The sequence below is a fragment of the Mobula hypostoma genome, chromosome 10 (assembly GCF_963921235.1).
Source record: "Mobula hypostoma chromosome 10, sMobHyp1.1, whole genome shotgun sequence".
NCBI classification, from domain to species: domain Eukaryota; kingdom Metazoa; phylum Chordata; class Chondrichthyes; order Myliobatiformes; family Myliobatidae; genus Mobula; species Mobula hypostoma.
This window is the reverse complement of record NC_086106.1, coordinates 94,733,507-94,746,394: the sequence shown is the minus strand read 5'-3', so window position 1 is coordinate 94,746,394 and position 12,888 is coordinate 94,733,507. Positions and strand designations below refer to the sequence as shown.

At 42.5% G+C, this 12,888-nt stretch overlaps 1 protein-coding gene across 1 annotated transcript in view; it reads right to left on the bottom strand.

Moving 5' to 3' along the window:
- Window positions 1-4,593: 4,593 nt before the first annotated feature.
- LOC134353046 (ras-related protein Rab-38-like) overlaps window positions 4,594-12,888 on the bottom strand; it is a 39,578-nt gene continuing 31,283 nt past the window's right edge. Inside the window, exon 3 of the mRNA XM_063060875.1 lies at window positions 4,594-6,189. Within this exon, the coding sequence (XP_062916945.1) occupies window positions 6,040-6,189 (150 nt within the window). The 3' untranslated portion in view covers window positions 4,594-6,039. The remainder of the gene's footprint in view (window positions 6,190-12,888) is intronic.

Sequence of the window (12,888 nt, the reverse complement as noted above, 5' to 3'; positions counted from 1 at the left end):
AATATTGCATCTTTATTTAGGAAGGGCTGCAAGGTCAAGCCTGTGAATTACAAGACAACTGTGAGGTGCGACATTTTGGCAAGTTAAAGCAAGGCAGGGCTTGCACAGCAAATGGCAGAGCCCTGTGGAGTGTTTGGGACAGAGACCCCAGGGCATGGGTACACAGCTCCATGACAGTGGCAACATAGGTAGCCAGGGTGGCAAAGGCGACATTTGGCACACTTGCCTTATTCAGTTGGGACATAATTTTGCAACTGTGCAAGTCATTGGCAAAATAACACTTGGAGTACTGAGCTCAGTTCTGATCGCCCCTGTAGGAAGGATATGGCGAGAATGTTATTGGGACTGGAAGGTTTGAATGATAAGGAGAGGCTGGATAGGTGGTGACCTTTATGCTCTATTTAAAAAATAGTTTGCACAGCTACTCCCTTGCCCATTCCTCTAATCCGTCCAAGTCCTTCTGCAGCCTACCGGTTTCCGCAACACTACCTGCCCCTCCACCAACCTTTGTATCATCAGCAAACTTGGCAACAAAGCCATCTATTCCATTATCTAAATCATTGATATACAGCATAAAAAGCAGTCCCAACACCAACCCCTGCAGAACACTTGTCACTGGCAGCCAACAAGAAAAGAATCCTTTTATTTCCACTCACTGCCTCCTAGCAATCAGACAGAGCTCTAACCATGCCAGTAACTCTCCTGTAATACCACAGACTCTTAACTTGGTAAGCAACATCATGTGCGGCACCTTGTCAAAGACCTTCTGAAAGTCCAAATATACAATATCCACTGCATCCTCTATCTATTCTATTTGTAATCTCCTCAAAGAATTCCAACAGGTTCGGCAGGCAAGATTTTCCCTCAAGAAGACCATGCTGACTTTGTCCTATCTTGTCCTGTGCCTCCATAACCTCATTCTTAACAATTGACTCTAATATCTTCCCAACCACTGAGGTCAGGCTAATTGGTCTATAATTTCCTTTCTGCTGCCTTCTTCCTTTCTTAAAGAGTGGAATGACATTTGCAATTTCCCAGTCCCATTGCAGCATGCCACAGTCTAATGATTTTTGAAAGATTACAAATGCTTCCACAATCTCTACTGCTGCCTCTTTCATAACCCTAGGGTGCTGTTCATCTGGTCCGGGTGACTTGTGTACCTTTAGGTCTTTCAGCTTTATGACCCATTTTCCCCTTGTAATAGTAACTGCGTTCACTTCTTTTCCTTCACACCCTTCAACTAGTGTCTTCAGTGAAGACTGATGCAAAATACTCATTTAGTTCATCTCCTTGTCTCCCATTAATATTTCTCTGGCCTCATTTTCTAGCAGTCCTATATCCACTATAGTCCTAATAATAGAAACATAGAAAACCTACAGCACAATACAGACCCTTCGGACCACAAAGCTGTACCAAATATGTCCTTACCTTAGAAATTGCCTAGGGTTACCCATAGCCCTCTATTTTTCTGAGCTCCACGTACCTATCCAGGAGTCTCTTAAAAGACCCTATCGTATCCATCTCCACCACCATCGCCGGCAGCCCACTCCACACATTTATTTATTTATTTACTTACTTACTTACTTGTAAAATCTTTTACGGTCCACTTTAATATTATTTGCTAGGTTTTTTTTCATATTTCATCTTTTCCCTCCTAATGATTCTTTTACTTGCTCTTTCAGTTTTCGAAAGCTTCTCAATTCTCTGAACTTCCCACTATTTTTTGCTTTGTTGTATGCCCCCTCTTTGGATTTTACATTAGCTTTGACTTCCCTTGTCAGCCATGGTTGTACTATTTTGCCATTTGAGTATTTCTTCATTTTTGGAACACACCTATCCTACACCTTCCTCATTTTTTCCCCAGAAACTCACACCATTGCTGCTCTGCTATCATCCCTGCCAGCATCTCTTTCCAATTTACTTTGGTCAACTCTTCTCTCAACCCACGGTAATTTCCTTTACTCCACTGAAATACTGCTATATCAGACTTTACTTTCTCCCTATCAAAATTCAAGTTGAACTCAATCATATTGTGATCACTGCCTCCTAAGGGTTCTTTTACCTTAAGCTCCAGTTATTTACATAACACCAGTCAAGTATAACTGATCCCAGAGTAGGCTCAATGGCAAACTGCTCTGAAAGCAGTCTGGCAGGTATTCAACAAACTCACTCTTGAAATCCATTACCAACTTGATTTTCCCCAATTGACCTGCATGTTGAAATTTCCATGACCATCATAATGTTGCCCTTTTGACACACTTTCTCTCTATTCCATTGTAATTTGTGGTCCGCATTCCAGCTACTGTTGGGAGGCCAGTATACAACTGCCAGAGGGACCTTCCACCCTTGCAGTTTCTGAACTCAACCCACAAGGATTCAACATCTTCCAATCCTATGTCACATCTTTCTACTGATTTGATGCCATTCTTTACCATGCCCCCTACCCCCACCCACCTTCCTAACCCTCCAATACCATGTGTAATCAGCTCCCAACCTGAACCATCCTTCAGCTATGATTCAGTGATGGCCACATCATACTTGACAATCTGTAAATGCACAAGATCATCCACCTTATTTTTTTTTTTAAATACTCCACACATTGAGATACAACACTAAGTGCTGTATTTGCTCCCCTTTTTCATTCTGCATCCCTAATGCACTGTTACTCACCCTGCTGGCTGCAATTTTGTCCCATTATTTGCCTGCCCTTCCTGACTGACAGCATGCCAATTTTCCTTTTTTTACCATTTGTCCTATCCTGAAGTCCCTTCACTCCAGTTCCCACCCCCCTGCCAAATTAATTTAAACCCTCCCCAACAGCTCCAACAAACCTGCCCGCGAGAATATTGGTCCCCCTCGGGTTCAGATGCAACCCATCCCTTTTGTACAGGTCATACCTCCCCCAGAAGAGATCCCAATGATTCAAGAACCCTTCCCCTGCACCAGCTTCTCAGCCACGCATTAATCGGCCAGATCATCCTGTTTCTACCCTCCCTGGTGCTTGGCACAGGCAGCAATCCAGAAATGACTGGGCTGTTATGTGCTTGAAGATATTGAGAGAGGATATTCTTGCACATTTCTAGAGTTAAACGCACATTTGGCAACAAAAATATTGTTTTTTTTCTATTAGTTAAAATAGTTTCAACAGTTTAAGATCAGTCAGGATGGCAGCATTGCTAGAAAGCAGCCTCCATATCTTGGATTGGCTAAGAGTCAACTATAGTAGTCACAAGGCACTGATAATATTATACTACAGGAAATGTGAAAGTTTTAACAGAAGCCTTTTATCTTGCATCTTATGATTATAGAACAATATTTTTTTTGAAGTAGAGGGGAAAAAAAACTCCCCAATGAATTACAGCTAAATTCTACATGAACTTTGTCACCACACTAGAAATAGAAATGACAGGGCAAAAGACCAAAATCTGCTCCAAAACCAACTTGATTATAGATAATTTTAGACACAGGAATGTCCTAAAGTAATTCAAGGGATTGACAAAATTTGACACAGAGTCAATAGCAAGATTAGAGCAGATGACCAGCCCTAATGGACATCGATACTAATTGAGTGAAGGGAGGAAAAAATATTGGCTACACATATACTGTAATATCCTATATTACAGGAATGGTCACATTCCTAGGCCCCCAGGGATGAAAGAGAAGTGGTAGGAGCTCCCAAAGATGACTTCATTTGTATACATTCAGCTATGATGCATCAGTTGAAGGGGAATTAATTTTAATAAGTGACAGTCTACCCATGAAATAGGCTACCAAGTCCTGCTAAAGGATCTCGGCCCAAACATTGGCTATAATCCCCACCCTCCCTGCCAAAGATGCTGCCTTTTCTGTTGAGTTCTTTCAGCAGCTTCTGTGTGTTGCTTTACTCCCAAATGGTTTGCAACAGGGCCAGCAGAGCTCAGCATTAGCAGAGTCACTGAAAAGATGTTTTACAATGTTGGTTAATAACAATTTCCTCCAGCCAGGCTGGTGCAAGTTCAGCCAATGCCATAACTCAAAAGAGCTATGAATGCTAATAGCTGACAAACATTACCTCAGGCCTTGAGTATGGAATTGTTCATTATGAAACATTAATCAAAGGCAGCACGCGACACAACTAGTCAAGCTGCTGCCTCATTGCTCCAGCAGGTTTTATTTTTTGCATTTCTTTGTAATGTTTAGAGCAAGGCCAAATCCTGGTGTTCTTGCTGTGGCCAATGTATTGCTCATTCCTGACATCATTGAATGAAATTAGTTGTCTGCTTGAGATGGTTGGGATCACAAGACTAAAAATGGAAAAAAAAAACACAGCTCTTCTAATTAAAGATTGTTGCAAAATCTGTAGAGTCGAGTTCTGCACTCAGGCCTGAGAATATGAGCAGTGCCATATCTTCCTGTTCATTGTTTAAATGCCCAACAGCATTCTTAATTTTTAACAGGACTGCACTGCTTTGGACCCAGCCTATAATGACGATGATGTACTGCTTTGAGCTGGTTGCCAGTCCAGTGCTCCTGCACCTTAAACTTGCATTTGTTGATGTATTGAAAATTAAAACTAATGCTTAGCACATCAGAAGTGGAACCAACTCTACAGGTTTAACCAGAGCAAGTTTATTAATAAATAAATTGTACTCATACAGTTTCCTGAAATATCAAATCAGGAGAATGTGGTAGATAACAAAATACAGAGACATTACAAAGTCCCAAATTATCCAAGTTAGGATATGCCAACGACAGCTCGGTGGAGAAATAGGACCTTTCACATGCAATTCGATACCAGCAGTTACCTTGACAGTGAAGAGTGGGAAGGAGTGACTGCAAAAAAAAAAGCAGGAACACTTGTCTAGACCCTCATCTATATTAAATAGAATAGTGATTCTACTTAAACACAACCAATTATTAAAGTGTGCAGAGAAGCAGCAGGACCAGTGAACCATAAAGAAAATCAATGTTTAGTTTTCACTATTGTGTGTGAATTCATAACCACTAGACTTCAAGTTCTATTTGAGCGTCATCAGTACGGACTCGAACATCCTCTGCAAAATTGCACTGGATGGCCATTGCTGTTCACCACGCTCTTCCACTTCGTGGGCAAGAACAAACTGGGATGCAGGCGAAGGACATAATACAAGTGTATGTACTGTTTCTGAAACGTCAATTGATCACAAGCTAACAAAAATAGGAAAGCTGCAGTTTGGCCACAGCACAAAAATGCGAATCTGGCAGAGGAGTAGATACTTTCAGAAAAACTTTGGGAAAGAAAAAACAGACTTCTTACTTTCCAAAAACCACCTCTTATTGCACACGACTGAAAAAGCAACACGATACTATAGAAGTGGTGTATAAAAACCAAGACGCAATCAACATGTGAAGCTGAATGACCATAGCTCAGATTCACAATGATGGCAAGAGTACTTCATTTGCAAATAATTAGGATAAGTGGATGGGAAACTGAAATAGTTTCCTTTCTAATAGTGCAGGAGTGCCAGAGGTAGTTCTAACACTGAAACTTACTCAAGGGGAAAAGGTAGGCAGCCAAAAAAAAAGCAGCAGCAATATACAGGTCACAAGAATAGATCTGGTAGACTGGGGAGGAGGGCAAGAGGGGAAAAAGGATCAAAGGGAAGTGCAGATCATTTAGAGTAGATTTTCTTCCAATAAAATCAGTACCCAGAACCCTGAATCGGTAAAGTGTCTAGATCCATTTTGAAAACAAAATCTCATACTGCCTTCCATCTTATGATCTGGTGTTACTGTCAATCCCAATCAAGCAGGGAAAAAAACATTTAGCTGAGGCATCAATTAGGTGGTCCAGATGACATTAACAGAATGGGGATATGATCAATATAGACTTGCTTATGGAGGTAAAAAAGACCAACCCAAATGTTCTTGTAGCTGGTACAAGGCACTAACAATGTGCAGTGGTCACTCTCCAGTGCCTCACCGAGTAAGCTGCTCATCCATGGAAGCTCTACATCGAATTCTCTGAAGTCCATCATTTCTCCACCAACCCCTGCCCTCCCCCACGGCAGAGACCCAGCTTTATTTTGTGCAAGCAGAGCAGCCAGTGTTGTTACTCTGTGAGAGCTGTTGTGATGAAATGATTTCAGGATCTGCAGGAGGTGCATCACTTTCCGCATTAATAATGTTTTCCACCAGGAGCCGAGCAGATTCTTCAATGTGGATGTTGTCCTCAAAAACAAAGTGCAAACAAACATTTTTTAAAAAACTCAAGCAGTTAGAAAATGCTTAACAAATTAACCCCTTCCCCCTCCAAAAAAAAAACCCCACATCCGTCTGTGATCATTCAAATCAGTCTTTCAATTCCTGTAGAGAACCAAGATGACCACAGGTGATCTGGAGGTACCATTTTGAATAAAAGGACACCATTCACAATGATACCGTTTCCAATGACAGACTCATTTCACACTCTTCCCCCCCCCCCCAAGTTCATCATTTGAAGCATTGCCATTAAATTTAGTTCCTGCACTAACCATAAAAAGTTATACAAGATCCCACAATTCTCCAGGAGTCCCAGATGGGGAGTGGCAAATCTTGGTAAAAAATTAATGTAAATAAATACACCAGCCTGGTAGCTATCCCAAGTATAAAGACTATTTATACACATGGGCATCTTTTTGTGAGGGTCATCGTCAGAGGCAATTGACCAAACACTAAATAAAGGAGCTAGGTTGTGTGCTTGGGGGGGGGGGGGGCGGGGGGTAGAAAAAGTGAAGAGGGGGTGAAGAACTGTACTGACATTTAAGAAATGGCCTAGTCTGTACTACAGAAGAATCGTTGAAGTATTGAAGGAATACTCACCATGTTGAAATCGCGCATGCGGTTTAGAGTTCTATAAAGCAGAAATGGATGCAGAGGAACCCATGAGCATCACAACCAAGACAAGTTATGCTGCTTTTCTTTCTCATTGAGTGTTAATATATGCATGGATTGGTTTATTTTGTGATCCAATAGTATTTAACTGGAGCACCATCTCGTGACTGTTCATGAACTACTCACTGTGCAAAACACTTTAACTATTTCAATCAGTAAGATTTGTAACTAGGTCAAAGGTGATAATGCAATCATTTTCTTCCATTAACAAAGCAAAGATTTCAGAAGTTAAATTTCAAAACAATGGGCAAGTTCAAATTTGAAATGCCAATTATTCCTGAGTTATTTGACCACGGACTATCAAGTTTCAGCTGCAAAGGTCATAAACCTCTCCTCCCACAAGATAAACTTTTAAAGTTTTTGAACCTGGAGGTCGGTTACTTGTTCCAGATTCTGAAAGCTTGTCAAGTATTCGATAATACTCTTGGACGTTTATAATAAAAAGGTGCAATAAAAGAGAAGTTGGTAGTAGTTAGTGACATTAAAGCATCAATGGCAGGAAAATTTAGCATCGAGCAGCTAATGGGAAGTTCACAGATCGGAGGTCAATGATCTTTCCTAGAGGTTGGGGTTTACAGCATACTGAAATTATTTAATTAAAGCCTTAGATGTACATACAAGTTCACACTTAGAAAACAAAAGGATCAATGGTGCCACAGTCAATGATAAAGAGGCTTTTCACCAAGGATGAGATTTACCTGGATGTTGCCTGGATTAGGGACCATGTCAAATGAGGATGAGGTGTTTAAAAGGAATAGATAGTGAACAGCCACCAACTTTTCCCCAGGGCAGAAATGGCCAATAAATGAAAGCACAATTTTAAGGTGAATGGAAGAAAATATGGGGGGGGGGGAGGGTGGAATATTGTAGGATTTTGTTTAGTATACATGTGCCAGAGAGTGGTGGGTGCATGGAATGCACTGTCAGGGTTGGTGGCAGAGGAAGATACGTTAGGGACATTTCTTCAATAGCCTTCTATTTTTCTTTCATCCATGTGCCTATGTGGGAGGGAAGAGTTAGGTTATTCCTGGAAAGTTAAAAGATCAACACAAGATCGTGGGCCCAAGGGTCTGTACTGTTCCATGTTTAAGGATATAGAGTTGCATTTACTCCATGTAATTTTCTAATAGAAAACACTCAGCACACAATAATAGTGAACAGAAAATCAGGACCATCTCCCAGCAACACCACCGCAACCCTGCATTCCCCCCACCCCCACCCCCGACAAGCAAATAACCTGGTCTCTTCCCTTAAACCAGAAAAAAACAAACAGTGAAGTACAAAGCAGAATATTACTATACTAGATCTCTCTCCTGTTAGACCAGCAAGATCGCTCAATTGCTGGGACATGCACAGAGCACGCCTCACATCAGCACCACCACATTCCTAAAAACCCAGGCAGTTAACCTGCAAGGACTCGTTCTTTAACAAGGCTCTGGTCTCTTTTACAAACTGATCAAATAACAGTATTCTTTCCACATTTCCTCAGGGTAGACTAAAGTAAAGCTCCTGACAAGAAGCGTGACCTAACATGACGTCAAACTTAACATGACCCAACCATTACAACTTAAAAACCCCAATCAGAGCCTCTGGCTGAAGGTCACAGCTATGGAACACTTCAGTGGCATGAATGTCTCGAGAGCCAAATGCACTGTTCTTCAGCTATTTCTGGAACAAAGATACATCAATTTAGTAACGCAAACACAAGGAAATCTGCAGATGCTGGAATTTCAAGCAACACACATTAAAGTTGCTGGTGAACGCAGCAGGCCAGGCAGCATCTATTCCAATAGACTTTTATATCAATTTAGTAAGTTCATTTTTAAAAATACCCCATTTCCACATTTAGCCACAGAAAAGATTAGGATCTCAAGTATCCTTGTTGAGTTTAGTCGGATGGTTTGAACCCCAAAAACAAAGTGCAGGCCTTTTTAAACAACCCAAGGCAAATCAACTTCAGATTATTTCATTAATCTCATGTGTAGTCTGAGAGCTTTTTTTAAAAAAAGTATGATTACAGTCAGAGGAGAGGATAGATTCTGAATAATTCATTGATTCAAGGGAAATTAAAGTAACCAAGACATGATTTAAGACATCACAAGAGATGTTAGAAGACATCCGAACTGTCCAACAAAAGCTGTGAGATCAGCTGACCCACCACCTCCTCCTGGGCAAATAGATTCCAGGCTGGAGTCCCATGACTACACCACCCCCACTCTGTCTCCTCTGAAAATGATATTCCCTATTCTCAGTTCCTTTGTCCCTGCCGCATCTCTTCCCAGGATGATGCTCACCCTTCCAGGAAATCAGATGCTCTTCTACTTCAGTGAATAGGGTTTCCCTTCCTCCACCATCACCCACATCGCCCCCATTTCCCAAACATCAGCACTCACCCCGTCTGCCTGCCGCCTTAACAGTGAAAGTTTCTCTTGTCCTTACCTACCACCTCATGAACCTCTGCATCCAACAAACCATCCTCTGCACCTTCCACCATCCTCAAACGGATTCTACTAAACACATCTTAACCCCCCCAACCCCTGACTCTCCACAGAGAATTGCTTCCTCCATGATTCCCTTGTCCCTTCATTCCTCCCCACTAATCTCCCTTCCAGCATTTATCCCTGCAAGCAGCCAAAGTTCTACGTGGGTATCCTTCAACCCGACGGCCTGAACATCAATTTCTCATTCCAGTTTAAAAAAAATCCCTCCCTTCTTCTGTTCCCCACTCTGGTCTCTTTGCGAGGCAAGTGCAAGGATCAGTGCTGAGTCCATTGTTATTTGTCATCTATAATCAATTTAGAAGGATGAGAGGGGATCTGATTGAAACATATAAGATTATTAAGGGATTGGACACGCTAGAGGCAGGAAACATGTTCCCGATGTTGAGGGAGTCCAGAACCAGACGCCACAGTTTAAGAATAAGGGGTAGACAATTTAGAATGGAGTTGAGGAAAAACTTTTTCACACAGAGGGTTGTGGATCTGTGGAATGCTGTGCCTCAGAAGGCAGTGGAGGCCAATTCTCTGGATTCGTTCAAGAAAGAGTTAGCTAGAGCTCTTAAAGATAGCGGAGTGAAGGGATATGGGGAGAAGGCAGGAAAAGGGTACTGATTGTGGATGATCAGCCATGATCACAGTGAATAATGGTGCTGGCTCGAAGGGCTGAACAGCCTACTCCCGCACCTATTGTCTATAATCAATGATCTGGATGATAATGTGGTTAAACGGATCAGCAGGTTTGCAGACCAACCAACCTTGAGGTTTAGTAGATAGCAAGGAAGACCGCCAAAGCTTGCAGTGGTATTTGGACCAGCTGGAAAAATGGGCTGAAAAATAGCAGTTGGAATTTAATGCAGACCAAGGGTGAGGTGTTGAGATGTGGGAGGACCAACCAGGGTAGGACTGGCACAGTCAGCAGTGAGGCACTTGAGGAGTGGAGTAGAACAGAGGGCTCTGGGAACACAGACCATAGTTTCTTGGAAGTGGTGACACATGTAGATAATGTCAAAGAAAATGTTGGCACATTGGCCTTTATAAATTGATGCTTTGAGTATACAAGTTGGGTGTTATGTTGAAATGTTGACATTGGTGAGACCCAATTTGGAGTATTGTATGTAATTCTGGTCACCCATCCTTTTGGAAAGATGTAAATAAGATTGAAAATGAGCAGAGAAAATTGACGTCGATGTTGCTAGGATCCGAGTTATAGGGAAAAGTTGGACAAGTTTGGACTTCATTCCCTAGAATACAGAAGATTGAGAAGAGATTTGATATACAAGGTTAGAGGTAAATGCAAGCAGGCTTTTTTTCCTCCACTTGAGATTGGGTGAGACTACAATTTGAAGTCATAGGTTAAAGGCAAAAAGTAAAATGTTTAGGGGAACATGAGGGGGAACTTCTTCACTCTGAAGGCTGTGAAGGTGTGGATTGTGCAAATGGTAGATGCGGGATCAATTTCAGCATTTGAGAGAAATTTGGATGAGAGGGTTACAGCCAGCTATGATGCGAGTACAGGTCGATGGGGTTAGGCAGATTAATGGTTAGACAAAAGATCAGCTTCTGTACTGTGGTGTTCTATGACAATCCGATATAGATTGGGAGACCACTTTGTCAAGCATCTTCTCTCCATCCATAACAGAGGATTTGTTGGTGGCCAACCATTTTAAAGCCACTCCATATTCCAACGTATCAGTGGGCATGAGGAGGCCACCCTCAGTTCGAAGGAACTAAACCTCATCCTGTTTGGTAGCCTCCAATCTGACAACAGGTACATCAATTTCTCCAACTTCCAGTAATTTCTCACCCCCCGCAACCCCCGTCCCCTTTTCCATTTCTGTTCTGGCTCCTCTCCTCCTCACCTGCCCATCACTCCCTTCTGGTGCCCATGTTCTACTTTCTCCATGGTCTAATCTCTTATCATATTTCTTTAATCCTCTACTTGTCCCCACCCATCATCTCCCAGCTTCTCACTTCATCCCCCCTTCCCCTGATACCTACCTTCCCCTTCACCTTCCTCCCCTCCCCTACTCCAATTCTGGCTTCTTCCTCCTTCCTTTCGAGTCCCGATGAAGCATCTTGGCACAAAACGTTAACTTTTATTCACCTTCACAGATGCTGCCTGACCTCCCGAGTTCCTGCAGCATTTTGCACATGTCACTCTGGATTTCCAGCATCTGCAGAATCCATTTTGCCTATAATCTATAGAGGATGAATAAACTTGGTTTGGTTTTTGTTTTAAGAAGTGGGGTGTCAGAGCAGAGTGGGGACCTGATAGAATCATAGGAAAATACATCATGGAAACAGACCCTTTGGATCATCTAGTCCAGGGGCTCCAAAAAGCAGTTAAATGGTAGGGATCCTTGGCATAAAAAAGTTGGGAACCCTGATGTAGTCCCTGCTGAACCATTTAGACCGCCTAGCCCAGCAGTCCCCAACCACCGGGCCGCGAGGAAACAATGTGAGTCAGCTGCACCTTTCCTCATTCCCTGTCACGCACTGTTGAACTTGAACATAGGGTTGCCAACTGTCCCGTATTTGCTGGAACATCCCGTATATTGGGCTAAATTGGTTTGTCCCATACGGGACCGCCCTTGCCCCGTATTTCCCCCGCTAAGGTAGAGCGTTCCTATGAAACCTTTCGTGCTGAAGTGGCGTGAAGTGAAGAAGCATTTACCATTAATTTATATGGGAAAAACTTTTGAGCGTTCCCAGACCCAGAAAATAACCTAACAAATCATACCAAATAACGCATAAAACCGAAAATAAATAACACTAACATATAGTAAAAGCAGGAGTGATATGATAAATGCACAGCCTATATGAAGTCGAGATAATGTATGCACAGTGTAGTCGGGAAGATGAAAGCAAACCCGATTGGGGGTGGGGGGGAAATCGGCATGTATACACATGCGCACACAGGTGCCCGTGCAAGGCTTCATGGTCACGGTAGTCTTTCCTGGGGTAAAGTGTCCCGGGATTGACTGCTACTTTTGTCCCTTATTTGGGAGTGAGAAAGTTGGCACCCCTAACTGTAAAAGACATGTTGAGGTGAGTTTAACCCTACTTGAACACCCCCTCCCCGGTCGGCCGGTCCGCAAGAATATTGTCAATATTAAACCGGTCCGCGGTGCAAAGTAGGTTGGGGATCCCTGGCCTAGCCCATCAACCTGCACCCGGATCCATGCCCTACTATCTATGCACCTATCCAAACTTGAGTAGAAAATTGAGCTTGCATGCACAACTTGTGCTGGCAGCTCATTCCACACTCACAACCTCTGTGCAAAGTTACCCCTCATGGTCCTCTTAAACTTTTCATCCTTAACCCATTATCTAGTTATAGTCCCACCAAACCTCGGTGGAAAAAGCCTTCATTTACCTTATCTATACCCCCTTATAATTTTGTATACCTCTATCTAATCTCCCCTCAATCTATGTTCCAAGGAATAAAGTCCTAACCTACTCCACCTTTCCTTATGACTTAGTCCTCCAATCCCAGCAA